At 47.6% G+C, this 14,190-nt stretch overlaps 1 protein-coding gene across 2 annotated transcripts in view; it reads right to left on the reverse strand.

Annotated features, from left to right (window-relative positions):
* The window catches only part of PHAF1 (phagophore assembly factor 1), a 43,681-nt gene extending 39,253 nt beyond the window's left edge, over positions 1-4,428 (reverse strand). The window contains exons 1-2 of one of the 2 annotated variants that reach the window (XM_083452714.1): positions 2,935-4,428; positions 336-463 (exon numbers count right to left, since the gene is read on the reverse strand). In XM_083452714.1, the coding sequence (XP_083308840.1) occupies positions 336-399 (64 nt within the window). In that variant the 5' untranslated portion in view covers positions 400-463; positions 2,935-4,428. Of the gene's footprint in view, positions 1-335; positions 886-2,934 lie in introns of those variants that run through there. The other variant, XM_083452715.1, reaches the window with a different exon arrangement.
* Positions 4,429-14,190: the final 9,762 nt, after the last annotated feature.

Consider the following 14,190-nt stretch of genomic DNA (forward strand, 5'->3'; position numbering starts at 1 on the left):
TAGTATGTAGTAAGTAGCATTAGCACCTCAGTGAAGAAAAATTTAGCATAGTGTTCTCTTTTGGGGTGCTAACTTACCACATTCAGAGCTTTCTATATGAGGAAGAAGCTGTACAGCCCAGAATATTACCCTCTCAGTCTACCCCATTCAGTGTAATGTTCAGAATGTCTCTCAAAATAATTCCTTCCTTGAAATTAACATCATATGCTTCCAGCATGTTAGAGGTTTATACTCGCCTAAATTTAACTCTCCGAACAACACTGGAGGGAATGTCCCTTTGTCCCAATATACCCATCACTTCTCAAGATGCTGATAAAGGCAACAAAGTTACTTACCCAAGGTGAATTCCCATTGTTCATTCCCAAGAGATCGCTCGGGAACCACTTCCAGATCTAGCATTGGCCCAGGCAGAGGAACGGCCCAGTAATCACACAGCAGAGTCACAACGTTACTGCAGTTTGACCTGAACAGGGAGAGAGAACACACACCCAGGCTTATGTGTCATCCTTCTAATCTAAGGTCATAACCCAAAGCAACATGTAAACACACCTTGTTGCTCAAACTCTTGATGAGGAAACCGCTGATCCTCAAGGCTGGCCTTTTGTTATTGTTAAATAATGTTATTATTAATTAGTGGCAATACACAATCCAATCTCCCTTCTGCCTATGCTGTGCAAGAGGTTTTGAAGGATTTCCCACTCCCGTAAACATCCAAAGCTTTAAGAACACACACTAATTATATTTCTCCAACATTGATTGATCAGGCTACTTTGGCCCCATCATAGACTGTGTATCTCTCCCTCTGAACTTGTTCACTTTCAGGCTACATCCATATTCAAGAACAGATATATACAGGATAAGTGCTTTGAGAACTGAAAGGCTTGCAATCTGTCCTGTTTTTACCTCGACTTGTCCTTCTGCCAGGAACAAGTGAGCTATAATAATTTCCTCACAACCAATTCTTAGGATAACCCTCCTGACTCTCCCCAACCCCACAGTGAGTGCCTTATGCAGGTGGAAATGGAGAAGGCTTTCTGAATACGCCTACTGTTCCTAAGATACTCAATGTGCAAAAGCCAAAAGGCCTTGCCACTCTCCTTAAGGCCAATCTCCCTTCTCATGCTTGAGGCTAACTGATTGGAGTTGTGGTCTGAAACCGGCATAGGCAAACTCCGGCCCTCCAGATGTTTGGGACTTCAATTTCCATCATCCCTGACCACTGGTCCTGTTAGCTAGGGATGATGGGAATTGTAGTCCCAAACATCTGGAGGGCCAGAGTTGCCTATGCCTGGTCTAAAATGTCTCGAGGGCACCAGAGTGGCAAAGGCTAACTTAAGAGGCATTAGGCTCTCTCCCTCATAGCAGGAATCTCTGGGACAACCACCCACCTCTACCCACAGCCAAAGAATCCTCATAGTGGGGTCAACAGCCAAGAGGACTCAGTAATGGGGACTCCCTCCCCTTCAGCACACACACAGGGAGAGGGAGAGAGTTATCCAGAGTAGGCAATGTGGGAGACAATTACCCCTCCATGAAATACTGGTTCAAACCAAAAGCCCATCATACTCCAGCATCCTGTTCTTGCAGCTGCCAACCATATGAACTAATGGGAAGCTAGGAAGCAGAACCAGAAAGCAAATGTGCTCTCCCAAAGGCCTGAAGACACCTGGCTCTGGTCCACTCCTCACAAATTTTCATAGGCATCAGGTCTCCTCTTTCTCAGCAAAAACTATTTACCCAGGAGAGGGGAGGAGTGATCAGAGGGTCCAAAAAATCCCCCTCCCCACCAGGATATGTAAGAATGTCAACCTGGCATAGAAACTCTGCAACAAAAAATGTACATACGCACAGGCAAGCCAGGAAGACCCCACCAAATAAGAGTGAACTCAGCCACTGTGGGCTGTTACCTTTCGCAAAACAGCCACAGCCAAACACACATACACACAGGTAAATAATCTGCCTGCCCGTGAGATACAAGAAAGACACCCCAAAATGTCCCCCAACTCACTCCAGACACATACCCTCAGAGCCCACCCATTCCCCCTCTATGCAAAATGAACAAACTCCCCCACCCTACCAAATAATACTCCATAGGGCTCAGCATCCCATGAATGCATATTATAGCTCACTACCCTTAGGCACTATTAAAGCTCTCCCAATTATGAAACCAACTACCTGCCCTTGGGGCTGAACTGTCACCCACCCCCACCCCGTCCAGAAAAAAAACCCCAACTTGTTGTTGTTGTTATCATCTATTAATTTGTATGCCTCCCCTCATGCTGTGGGGAAAGCAAAATCCTGGACCCTACGGCCCCCAGATTCAGAGCTTGGAAAGAAGGGGGCACCCAACCTTCTTCAGCAACAGAATTTCTTAAGAAAACACCCCCTCCCAAATCCCTTAAAACAAAACAAAAAAATCCTCACTCAACCCCAGCTACTATGGGGGTTTTTTCCATAGTGTTGGTGGGGAGACTCTCAAACCTATTCCGCCCCCCCGTGGGGAGGGCCAGAGGGTTGACCATCTTCTCTCTCCCCCCTTGAAGAAACAGTGTTATCTGGGGCGGCTGTGGGGCGGGAGGGTCTCTGTCGATTCCTCTACATGCCCCTTCCCTTCATAATAAAGCCCAGGAATAAAAAGGAGGCTGTTGATAAATGGGGGGGGGGGGAAGCAACCCCCTTTTCTCTTTGCAACCCCCACCCCACTCTGAGGTGGGGGGAAAAGGATGGCTCACAAAGGAGGCGCCCCCCTCCCTGCCCCAGACTGAAGGCAGCCTCCCCCCGCCGCTCTCCTCGCGCCCCCTCGTGCCAGCGCCCCACCGACACCCCCGGGGGGGGAGAGGGGGCCGAGGGGGCCGGCTGGTCTCCCCCGGGGAGGCGGGAGGGGGGCGCCGGAGGGGCCCGCGGGGGGAGGGGGCTGGCGGGGCTGCGACTCACCTCACTTGCGGCTGCTGAAAAAATAAAAAAGGGAAATGCCTTTTGCAGCCGCCGCGGCCGTCAGGCGAGAGGGAGGAGGAAGAGGAGGCCGGCGCTGGCGGAGGGAAGGCCCGGGAGAAGAGGAGGAGGCGGAGCCGCGCAGCGCCCGCCCCTTCGCCCCGCGGGTCGGGGAAGGTGCTGGGATTCTAGGCTGCTCGCTGCTCTCGCCCCTTCTCCTCCCCGCTTCTATCCAGGGGCGCAGGCAGGAACTCTACACGCGCCCAGAGGCATCTTCGCAATACCCCTTGCTTCTTTGAATTTCGGACACAGCCGCGCTCCTTTCTTGCTCCCTGGCCTCCTCTGCCCCTCCAGTTATCAAAGGGGAGAGCGCTCTGCATGCGCTCAAAGGAAACCTCCCGCATTGTCCTTGTTATAATATTGGGGGGCGGGGCGGTGTCAGTGTGATGGAAACCCTGCTAGGCCCCCTTTCTCAATTACGATCCTGCGCCGAAGGGTAGGAGATGGGCCAGGAAGCTCGCCAAAGCTTTGCCAAGGAGCTGGCTGGTTAAGTGCATGCTTAGGGTTGCCATATTTTTAAAAGTAAAATTGTTTGTCTTTTTTGTGGGGCGAACAAATCCAAGTTGTTGAGCTTTTTTTTTTGTCTGCTGGGAACCTAACCCCCAAAACCTGCTTTTAAGCTTTTTGAGTTGTTTTTCACTGCTTTTTCCACCGTGTTGCCATCCATCTGGGTTTTCCATAGCATTTTGCCAATTCAACAAAAATCGCCCCTGACACCATTTTTACTCCTCCGAAACAATTACATGTAAGGAATTTCCCTTACGTATGGCAAGCCTATGCATGCCCAAAGGATTACTCTGTGCCGATGGCTGGGCCTTTCCCTGCACCCACCCCTCAACAAAGTGACCTCAAGGTGCTAGCCTAGTCAGTGTGTCTGGAGGTCCTGGGCTGCCCAGACAAGAAGACCTCCCTATTGACCTCGCTGATGTGGTCCAAAAAAAGAGCAATATGTTTGGCACCAGCTTGGCTAGAAGGAGGCGTACACAGTGTCATCCAACTGTCTTAATGACTCCATTCTGGATGATGATGATGATGGTGATAATGATAATAATAATAATAATAATAATAATACAGTCAAGGGGTCTGATCTAGCAGTGACTGACCCGAAACAAGACCTTGCAGTTGTACTGGATAGTGATGGCAGTCACTTGCATGGCTTTAAAGGATGATTGGACAAATTTACAGAAGTGACTGTTAGTGACAATAGTTATGCTCTGCCTGCAGGGTGAGAGGCAAGGACTATGCTGGAGGATCAAGGGTTGTGCTGGAGGCCAGTTTGGAAGCCTATGGGGGGCAGATTTGGCCCCAGGGCTGCTAGTTGCTGCTCCCTAATCTAATTGGTGCCTTTTTGTGTGTTTGAAGAAGAGTAGGCAGCTGTCTTCAGCTGCTTATGCCTGCCATGAATTAGTCTCGGTGGAGCTTTGGCACTTTTATCTTTTTGCTGCTGCAATGTAAACCGGCTTCTGGAACTTCAATTCCTCACAGGCCCATTAAAACACACATGCACAGCCAAATGACTCTAGATTTTTTATTTGGTGGTTCTGCCACATGGGCACCTTTGCATCAGATCTGTAGGTTCCCCCACATTGAAGTAAGCCTTAACTGTGGCACACGAGCCCTGCAATTCTTAACATAATCAAATAAACTGGGCTGAATTGAGAGGGGACTGACTTAGCAGCACTCTAGGTATTTACCTGTTTCTGGATTGAGCACGAATAGCAGTAAATCACTGCCGTGGCAGGTTTGTCCTCCTCCCTTTGGTGATCCAAGCATCTCTGGTGTGAGCTGCCACCTTCTGCTCAGTCTTGAGTAGGACTCTGTTTTTGAATGGACTGTTTAGCCCAGGTCACTGCCCACAGCATTTTGCATTGGACTACATAAGACCTTGCGTTGGGACTTAGCCCTCTGAAGCAGCTGGGGCTAGTACTATGCCCTCCCTTTGAGCGAAAGAGAAATATTTCACCCAGACAGAGGTGAAAAGCTATTGACCTCACCATGCTGCCAGGCCTGACTGACATCTCTTTGAGACTTTCATTGGTTCCAAATTAAATTATATAGAGGGATTATATTTTTGTTGATTACCGTAATTGTGTGTACAGTGGTACCTTGGGTTAAGTACTTAATTCGTTCCGGAGGGCCGTTCTTAACCTGAAACTGTTCTTAACCTGAAGCACCACTTTAGCTAATGGGGCCTCCTGCTGCTGCCGTGCCGCCGGAGCACAATTTCTGTTCTCATCCTGAAGCAAAGTTCTTAACCTGAAGCACTATTTCTGGCTTAGCGGAGTCTGTAACCTGAAGCGTATTTAACCTGAAGCGTATGTAACCCGAGGTACCAGTGTATATATTTGGTTTTAGGCATGGCGGGAGGAATTTGATTCCTTTCAAGTTTAAAGGCAAAACTACCCAATTTACACTTCTCTGAAACAATTTGCAAACCACTACATACTTCTCCAAATTTTGCAATGCAGTTCTGCAGGAAAGTAATATTTCTGAAAATATGTATACTAAGGTAAAGTGTGCATAGAAAAGCATATATTAGTGAAAATAAAATATAAAAATGCATTATATTAGGGGAAATGTAAATATTCAGGGAAATGTGCTTTGAAAAAAATATTTATAATAGGGGGAAATGTGTACATTAGGAGAAAGTCACACTAAAACAAGGCCAAATTTTCACGAAGACTTGTAAAAAAGAAAATCTGCAAACTGACACCTACCCACCTATCCTGGCACCAAGAGGCATAATCAGAGTTCAAAGACACATTCGAATCAAGCAAAATCATTCTAGGAGGGTGCAAACCAGGGCCAGGGAAGGGCCTGGCGATAATTCTGAGGGCCGGATAGAAAGCTCTGGAGGGCCACATTCTGTCCCCATGCCTGTGATTCCCCACCCTTGTTCTACACAGACTGGCAGCAGCTCTCTCCCGGTCCTACCTGTGAATAAAAACAATAATAGCAGTAATAGGTGATGTTTCAGAACTATGTCATATGAAACAACATTGTGTGAGAATACTTCCTGTGAATTGTGAATTTGGTGTAATTCACATGCAATAACTGGGGGAGGTGGATGAATTTGAAACCAAGAATCATTTCAAAGGAAATTGTCCTAAATGTCACAGGCACAAGGGAGTGAGGGGAAGACCTCGCAAACAGCCCAATGAGAGCTGAGCATCCTCAGCAGCAGAACCGACCCTCCCTTGAGGCAGGCTGAGGCAGCTGCCTCGGGTGGCAGAAGCCAAAGAGGTGCCCCCCCCGTGGGAGCCCTGCCCACCTCACCACACAGAGAAGTGGTCTGGCACTGTGTCATGTGATGTGATTAATTATGCGGGGCAGGGCTTACTTGGGTCCCCCCAATATTTTATTCAAGTCAGCACACTCTTACTCAGCAGCTGCGAAATCCTGCCTATTGGAAGAGGGGGAGGAAAATGTGTGGGAGGGGGCAAAGAATGGGGCACGCCACACACTACAACATTTTGTTGCTGTCCCCACTTGTAAAATTACTCTCGTGTTTTGCCGCTATATAGGCTGCTGCTACAACTGCCTTTTAAGGATTTTTAAAGAATTTTTAAAAATTGCCATAGATCAGGTTTGGGAAGAATATGGCAACACAGAAAACACTGAAATGTATCAGGTTGGCAGCTAGGGTGACTATGGGCGGCATCTAATGCTAGTCCTTCTCAGAGTAGACCCATCAAAGTTAATGAGCCTGACTAACTTGGATTCATTAATTCCAGTGGGTGTGCTCAACAAGCCTGTGTGTTATACTTCACTGAGGGCAGTCTGTTATCTGAATATCGATGGGCAGCCATCTATTTCCCTTGGAAGGGCTCTTTTGTCCAAGTCTAGTTTAAAAATAAAGAGCCCTGATAAGGGAGAGCAGCACAAGTTGGTTTTTTTAAGTGGTTGCCCAGCAACAGTGAACATCGGGTGTCAGACTGAGCAGGTCAGAGTCTTCCTCTCCAGGGCAAGGTGTACTGTGTGCCTGTTTAAACGAAAGCAAGTATTTCTCCATTTGCATCTAAGCATATAAATTATGATATACTACCTTTTTTTTTAATCCAGCATTAAACTCTGGTCTAGAACTCGCACAGCTTCTCCTGATTCAGATGTTATAGAGAAGAAGATTTGTGTATCCTGAGCGTATCAATCATGCTCCATACTTCAAAACTTCTAATGACTACTTCCACTGCCTTCATATTAAACAGCAGTGGTGCCCCATAGAACCCTATGGCACAGGGGCCAGAGAGTCAAAGAGCACTCCCCTAATGCTGATCTTTGGAGTCATCCATGTAAGAAGAGAGGAATGGAACCAGTATAATACAGTGCCTCCAATAACCACCCCATGCCTTCAGTTAAAACCAGTAGCGCCTCTGTAACACAGAGGATACCTATCAGCGCTCCTCCAGAGGATCTCAGTGCTTGGGCTGGAACATGCAAGCCAATTAAAAATGAAAGGTACAGAACCCCATAATTTAAAAAAGAAGATAAAAATTAATAAAACATTTAAAACAAATGCAACTAAATCAAGTGTCTAGATAGGCTTTGCTGAAGGAGAAATGTTTCCAGCAGGCATCTAAAACAGTATTGTGCAGGCGCTTGCCTAATGTCAAGAGGCAGGGAGTTCCACAGCACCGGTTCTGCCACCCTAAATCACCCATTGCGATGGCAGAACGGATGGTGCGGGTTCCCCAGATTGATGCAATCAAACAGGGGAGGCTTTGGAGGTAAGGAGAGTTTACGTCCAGTAAGAATGTTTGGGAAAGGCCATCAGGATGAATAGAGTTGCCCCCAAGTTCTGTGAAACTAATCTGCCCTTTTCCTTTCTTGCCCTGCAAATATCTGAAAAGTCTTCTTCTTCTTCTTCTTCTTCTTCTTCTTCTTCTTCTTCTTCTTCTTCTTCTTCTTCTTCTTCTTCTTCTTCTTTGATCACCCTAGCAGAGTAAGATTGTCTTTCATAAAGAAAAGTAGAAGAAGGCTGGCACCTAGTGGCCATGGGGAGTAACAGCATCTTTGTGTGAATTTGAATTATTGCTCACTGGTTTCTTCTAGCAGGCATGCGGTGGTGGGGAGGTCAACATGGTGCAAACACACTGGCGGAGCCCTTCCTGCCTTGGTTCTTGCACCATACCAACCTCCCCACTGCCTCTCTCCTTGGTAAGCAGCAGTGACCTACCTGCCAGGAAGTGAGCGTAGCAGCTCTGTCCCACAAGGTGAGCTTTTGCAGCCAGCAAAGGTTGGCCAAAACTGGAGTTGTATGTCCTGACTGGCTAGGGCTGGTCAATACTCTGGCCACTGCATTCTGCACCCACTGTAGTTTCCAAACCTTTAAAGACGGGGCAATTGAAACCTTAAAAATAAATGCAATGCAATGCATATTGTACATTTTGCAGAGGCTAGAAGCAATGGGTGACAGTGATCCTTGCTGTGAAACAAAGGATGTTTCAACATACATGTGTCCCTTTCCTTCTTCCTCCCACTCGCCATCAGTAAAATGCTGGTGGGTGTTTGAATAGGGAGGTGGCCTCCATCCACCCTATATGATCAGCCTCCTGGCAAGGCAGACAATGGGAGGTTCCAGAGGCGACTGGAGCCATTTGCCTTTGGTTAGCCACAATATTAGAACTGAATTGTCACATGAGTAGACTGTTGAAGCGTTTGGTGGTCGTCATGCCTTACCCTTGCCTGCTTCTTCTCCAGGTCTTTTCCACAGCTTGTCTCTGTTTAGAGCTGGGTGGCTGAGAGCACAGCTTTAACGTCTTAAGTGTAGGGGAAATACAAGATATACTGTTGCAGGGAGAGAAGCCTCATTTTTTTTCCTGCTTCCACTGCAAGAGAAGATAATATTGCAATTGGTTTAGAGAGCCACCTTGTGGACAAGGCCAGCCATTGACTTAGCAATCAAGTTTTCACAGACAGTGGTACCTTGGGTTACAGACGCTTCAGGTTAAAGATGCTTCAGGTTACAGACTCTGCTAACCCAGAAATAGTACTTCGGGTTAAGAACTTTGCTTCAGGATGAGACCAGAAATCGCATGACGGCAGCAGGAGGCCCCATTAGCTAAAGTGGTACCTCAGGTTAAGAACGGACCTCCAGAACGAATTAAGTTCTTAATCCGAGGTACCACTGTACTGTATACAGTACTGTGCTGTTGGTCTTCAGCTAGCTGGTCATAGGGTGGATTCCATTGGAAGAGTCTTCTGGATCAAATCCTGTTTAATTACCAAGAGACAACAGAAGAAAGAGCAGGAGGGGCCTTGGTGTCACCTATTCACAGTTAACACCCAGACCGCAGGCTGAGCAGGCAACCTGGCCACCTAATCAGTTTTCTCTACCAGATGGAATATATTGTATATTTCTATCTGAATTACAGTAATTATTTCTAAATTTGCAGCTACATGTATAAATTAGCATAGGCAAATTTTATGCAAATTGGTGCCCTATTTTGTTCTTTTTTAAAAAAAACAACAACCAAGAACAAAACTTGCTGGTGCATTTTCTTTATTTTAGTAATGTGTGGGTGGCTGTCCACTTCAAGTTGGTCGTAACAGCAACAGTAACCACTATGCATACTATAAAAAGTATGCAGATCTTCAAGTGCATTATGGGGGGTGGACTAGATGGCCCTTGGGTCCCTTCCAACTCTACCATTCTCTGATTCTAAGTGCACATTGGGGTACTGGTGGGTCCCAGGTCTGAAAAGGCTGGTGAGTCTTGCTCTAGGAGCATAAATCGTTCTGTGGGTAAGTTTCTTTGTTGCAGCGAGACCTTTCTCCCCCTTATGCAAATTGCAGTCAAGATGCCCCTAGTCCAGATCAGGACCAAAGTTGGGGGCAAAGGCTTAAAGTTCCCCTACCCACCTGCCAGGGGCCCAGTATGGAATCTGATATTCTCTGACATTTCTTCACTAAGGCTCCATTTCTGAATGCACTTACCAGAGAGCGAGGACTCCTCCAGACATCTTTCTTATTGAGCATTCACCATGATTTGTGCTCATGATATCTAGCTGAATGAAGCTGAATGTTGGAAGGTGCAAGACAGACAAAAGGAAAGTCCTTCACACAGCCCATAGTTAACCAATGGAACTCTCTCCCACTGGAGGCAGTGATAGCAACCAACATGGATGGCTTGAAAAGAGGATTAGACAAACTCATGGAGGAGGGGGCTGTCAGTGGCTACTAGCCATGAAGACTAGGCTCTGCCTGGGCGGCAGTCGGGCTTATGAATACCAGTTGCAGGAAACCACAGGAAGGGAGAGTGCTCTCGTGCGCGGGCCCTGGATTTCAAAGGCACATGCTTCTGGGTGAACATGCGGAGTGTGGTGGGCTGCATTTTCAGAGGCTCTGGGGCCTTGTGTGGAGCACATCTGCTTTGAATCGTGAATTTCCACAACAGCTGGGCGCTCTCTCTCTCTCCCCCCGCCCTGTGTTTGCAAGAAAGGTGATGAAAAGTACAGGAGCCGGGCTGAGCCAAAGCAAGTGGGGGAGCTCTCACTCCTGGCTTCCCACAGAGGTCTGATAAGGGGCAAGAAGGGGAAAGGGGGAGAAGGAGAAAGGGCAGCTCTCAGCAAACACACATGCAAGTGACTCCAGGGAGGGCAAAAAGTGGGGGGCGGCCGCAAATGGATGACAGGGACACGGAGAGCAATGTGGAGGAAATGCCTGCCTCCCTTTCAACCCTACACCTTTGTCCACCACCTACCCCATCTTTGCTCTGGGGTCTCAGGCAGAGGTTTCCCCTGGGGACCTGTTTCGACAGGGATCAATCCTCAGATCACTGGTGTGCAAACCATTGCTTCACCACTGATCTATGATCTCTCCCCAAAGTCCTTTACCAGTCTGTCTGCAAATGGGAAAGTGTGGGCGATGGGTCATTTTATCAGGCCTGCCTGACTCTCCTGTCACCTCACCAGCTCTGTGTTTCCTGTGCCTGTTCCAAGCCAGAGGTGAGAAGCCATTTTTGTAGCCCAAAGGCTACATTCCCTTCGGGGCAACCTGTAGGATTTTTTAATACAGTCATACCTCGGGTTACAGATGCTTTGGGTTGCACGTTTTCGGGTTACGCACCACACCAAACCCAGAAGTACCGGAACAGATTACTTCCGGGTTTTGGTGCTTGCGCATGTGCAGAAGTGCTAAATCGCGCTTTATGCATAAGCGCCGAATCGTGACCCACATGTGCGCAGACGCAGTGGCGTAGCGTGGGGGGTGCAGGGGGGGCCGGCTGCACCGGGCGCAACATGGGGGGGGCGTGCTCGCACTCGCAGATCTCTGCCCCTACTAAAATCCACGGGTTAGGGGATGCAAATTACTTGCCTTGCCCCGGGTGCTGACAACCCACACTACGCCACTGCGCAGACGTGCGGGTTGTGGGTTGCAAACGCTGCGGGTTGTGAACGTGCCCCCCGCACAGATCACATTCGCAACCCAAGCGTCTGCTGTATTATTATTGCTGCCTTTTTTTGTTTCTATTGCTGTTTTACATTGGTTTCAGTTACTTTTGTAAGAAAAGTCACAAACAACAATAACCACCCTGGAATTTGTTTAATCAAGTGGGAAGTGCAACTAAATGTTGCAGTGTGAAGAAAGGAAGATGCCAGGCAATGGGGAGACCCTTGAATTTACAAAATTCAGGAGAGTGAGATGGGTGGAAAGATGATGATGATGAGAACTAGCTGTGGGGGAGCAGGGGAAGGATATGCTACCCCAGAGCAACGCTATGGGTGTCGGAGGAGGGAGTAGTATTCTTATTGTATTCACATGCCTGTGTGAAGCCCAAAAGCAGGACCTGGGTACAAAGCTACCCTGCAGTTCCCAGCAACTGGTATTCAGAAGCATTGTGGCCTCCCCTGATGGAGGCAGAGCCTAGCCATTGTGGCCAGTAGCCATTGATAGCCTACTCCTCCATGAACTTGTTGAACCCTCTTTTAAAGCCATCCAAGTTGGTGGCCGTCCCTGCTTCCTGTGGGGGTGAGTTCCATAGTTTAACCATGGGCTGCATGAAGAAGGACTCCCTTTTATCTGTCCTGGATATTCCAACATTCATGTCCAGAAGTTTTAGTGCAATGGGCGAGGGAGAAAAACCCTTTTCTCTATCCATTTTCTCCATGCCTTGCTAAATTTCGCATACGTCTGTCCTGCCTTTTCTTTCTTACCTTTTCTCTAAACTAAAAAGCCCTACATTTTGCCATCTTTCCTCATAGGGGAGTTGCTCCCCTTGATCATTTTGCTTTGCCCTTTCACTGAACTTTCCCCAACTCTACAGTATCCCTTTTGAGGCTATGGCATCTAAAACGGCAGCATGAAAAGGACATCCCTTATGTTTCTCCAAAGCGAGGATTATCTTGTCAAGGAAGCCTCAAAATCTGCTCTCCCCCCCCACCCTTGCCAAATGCCTCTACAAAATTCTCTACTTCAAAAGTTATCAAGAGCAAGCCAAAAGCTTTCAGGTCCTCTTTCATGCCTTCTGAATGAAGAAAGAATAAAAATAATACTAAAATCTGCTTTTATTAGATTATCTTTTGATGAAGATCCCAGTGGGGCGGAATGCGGGCAGTAGGGGGGGGGGAGGCCGGAGGAGAAGAAAGCCCTGGGAGGGAAACTGACGGCAAGAGCAGCAGCCTCTCTACACCACACCCCTGGCAATCTGGTTTTGATTTCTGCAGAATTCATCCCACCCATTAAGTGGTAGGAAGAGCGAGACGCCTCCTGCTGCTGTGCTGTGCTGATGATCGGTAGCTTTGACATGATGCTGGTGGAACTTTGCTGATCCATCATCCCCCACCCAGGGACAAGGTTAGCCTTCAAGGCTCTGGACCAGCTGTGGGCCTGGAAGGGAGGGAGGGAGGGGGGGCGGCCTGCTTCTGTCAGTGGAAGGATCATGAGGTCATCAAATAGCTCTGGGCAGGGCTGTCAACCGCAGCGGCTCCTGCAAACTGCTCCCTGGCACACCCCATTTCTTATTTAAAGCCGCGATCCAGAAACTCCCCGTTTCTTCCGCAGCGCTTCCCCATTCATGCTCATTACAACAGCATGAATGTAGCAAAAAGTTGGCCTCGGCAGATATATTTAAAGCTGTGATTCATGCAGAGTTAGATCTAAATTTGTACCCTTCATTAGAAACAGATGCCCGGGTTTCTCCTGATTTTTCAAAGGGGGTTTACTTTACAGATAATATATACTGCATGTTGCGTCGGAGACGATGCTCGCTGTGCCGTACATTAAAGGGAAAATTTGGCTGGCCACATTTCATCTTCAATTTTAAGTCTCGTAAAGGAACACAGAGGCTCGAGTTTCTGTGCAAGAGAGGAGAGGACTGGGCTTGGGTAAGACACACACAGATATCAGATGTGGCACACTGTGGAAATAGACCGGGTGTTGCTGCATTACTCTGCGAACACCCACTGGGAGATCTGCAGCTGATAGGATGTATCCCCCCACCCCTACTAAATTAATAAGGCATTTACTCCATACAGTAGCTGCTGACATGTTTCTCTGCTAGCACCGCTTATACTTTTGGCCACTTGGAGGAAAGGAAATCCTCTGCTCGATGGCTAGCTCTGGGTTAACTAGGTTAAAAGCCGATACGTAATAGTAACCCAGTATCCTGCTTCCAACTGTGGATGGCTCAAGAGGGCATGTGGCAGGCAAAAAATATGTTGTGCCCCATTCCCTTTAATTCACTTCCGTCTTCTGACAACCTGGTTGTTTCCTAGGACAGGAACAGGGAACCTGTGGTCCTTCAGATGTGGCTAGACCCCTGCTTCCATCAAGCCCCAGCCAGCATGACCAATAGTCAGGGATGATGGGAACTAAAATCCTCATTCCTGTGCCAGGAAGTTCAGCATTACCGTCCTTATCCAGGCGTAGCTGCAGGCAAATGCCAACGACCATTTAGGAAGGCAGAGGATTTTTAGAATTTCTGCTTTTATTTTGGGCAGTGTGCAACGGACATCATTGCCAAGCCCAAGGAAATGCCTTCTGTTCAGACAAGGTACTTTCCAGTGACTAGTGCTGATATTAAGTTTCAATTTGATTTTCGGCCACCATTTTTATTTATTTATTAAAAATATGTATATAGTGCTGTATTATCCAATAGCATAAAACCATATTGCCATACAGAAAAATAATAAAAACAGGTTAAAAGCAAAAGATTTAAAAAACCATGAGTCCTTTCCTATTTTAAATAAATTCTGGGGCATC

This window comes from Podarcis tiliguerta (genome assembly GCF_965153285.1).
Source record: "Podarcis tiliguerta genome assembly, chromosome: 8".
Classification (NCBI taxonomy): domain Eukaryota; kingdom Metazoa; phylum Chordata; class Lepidosauria; order Squamata; family Lacertidae; genus Podarcis; species Podarcis tiliguerta.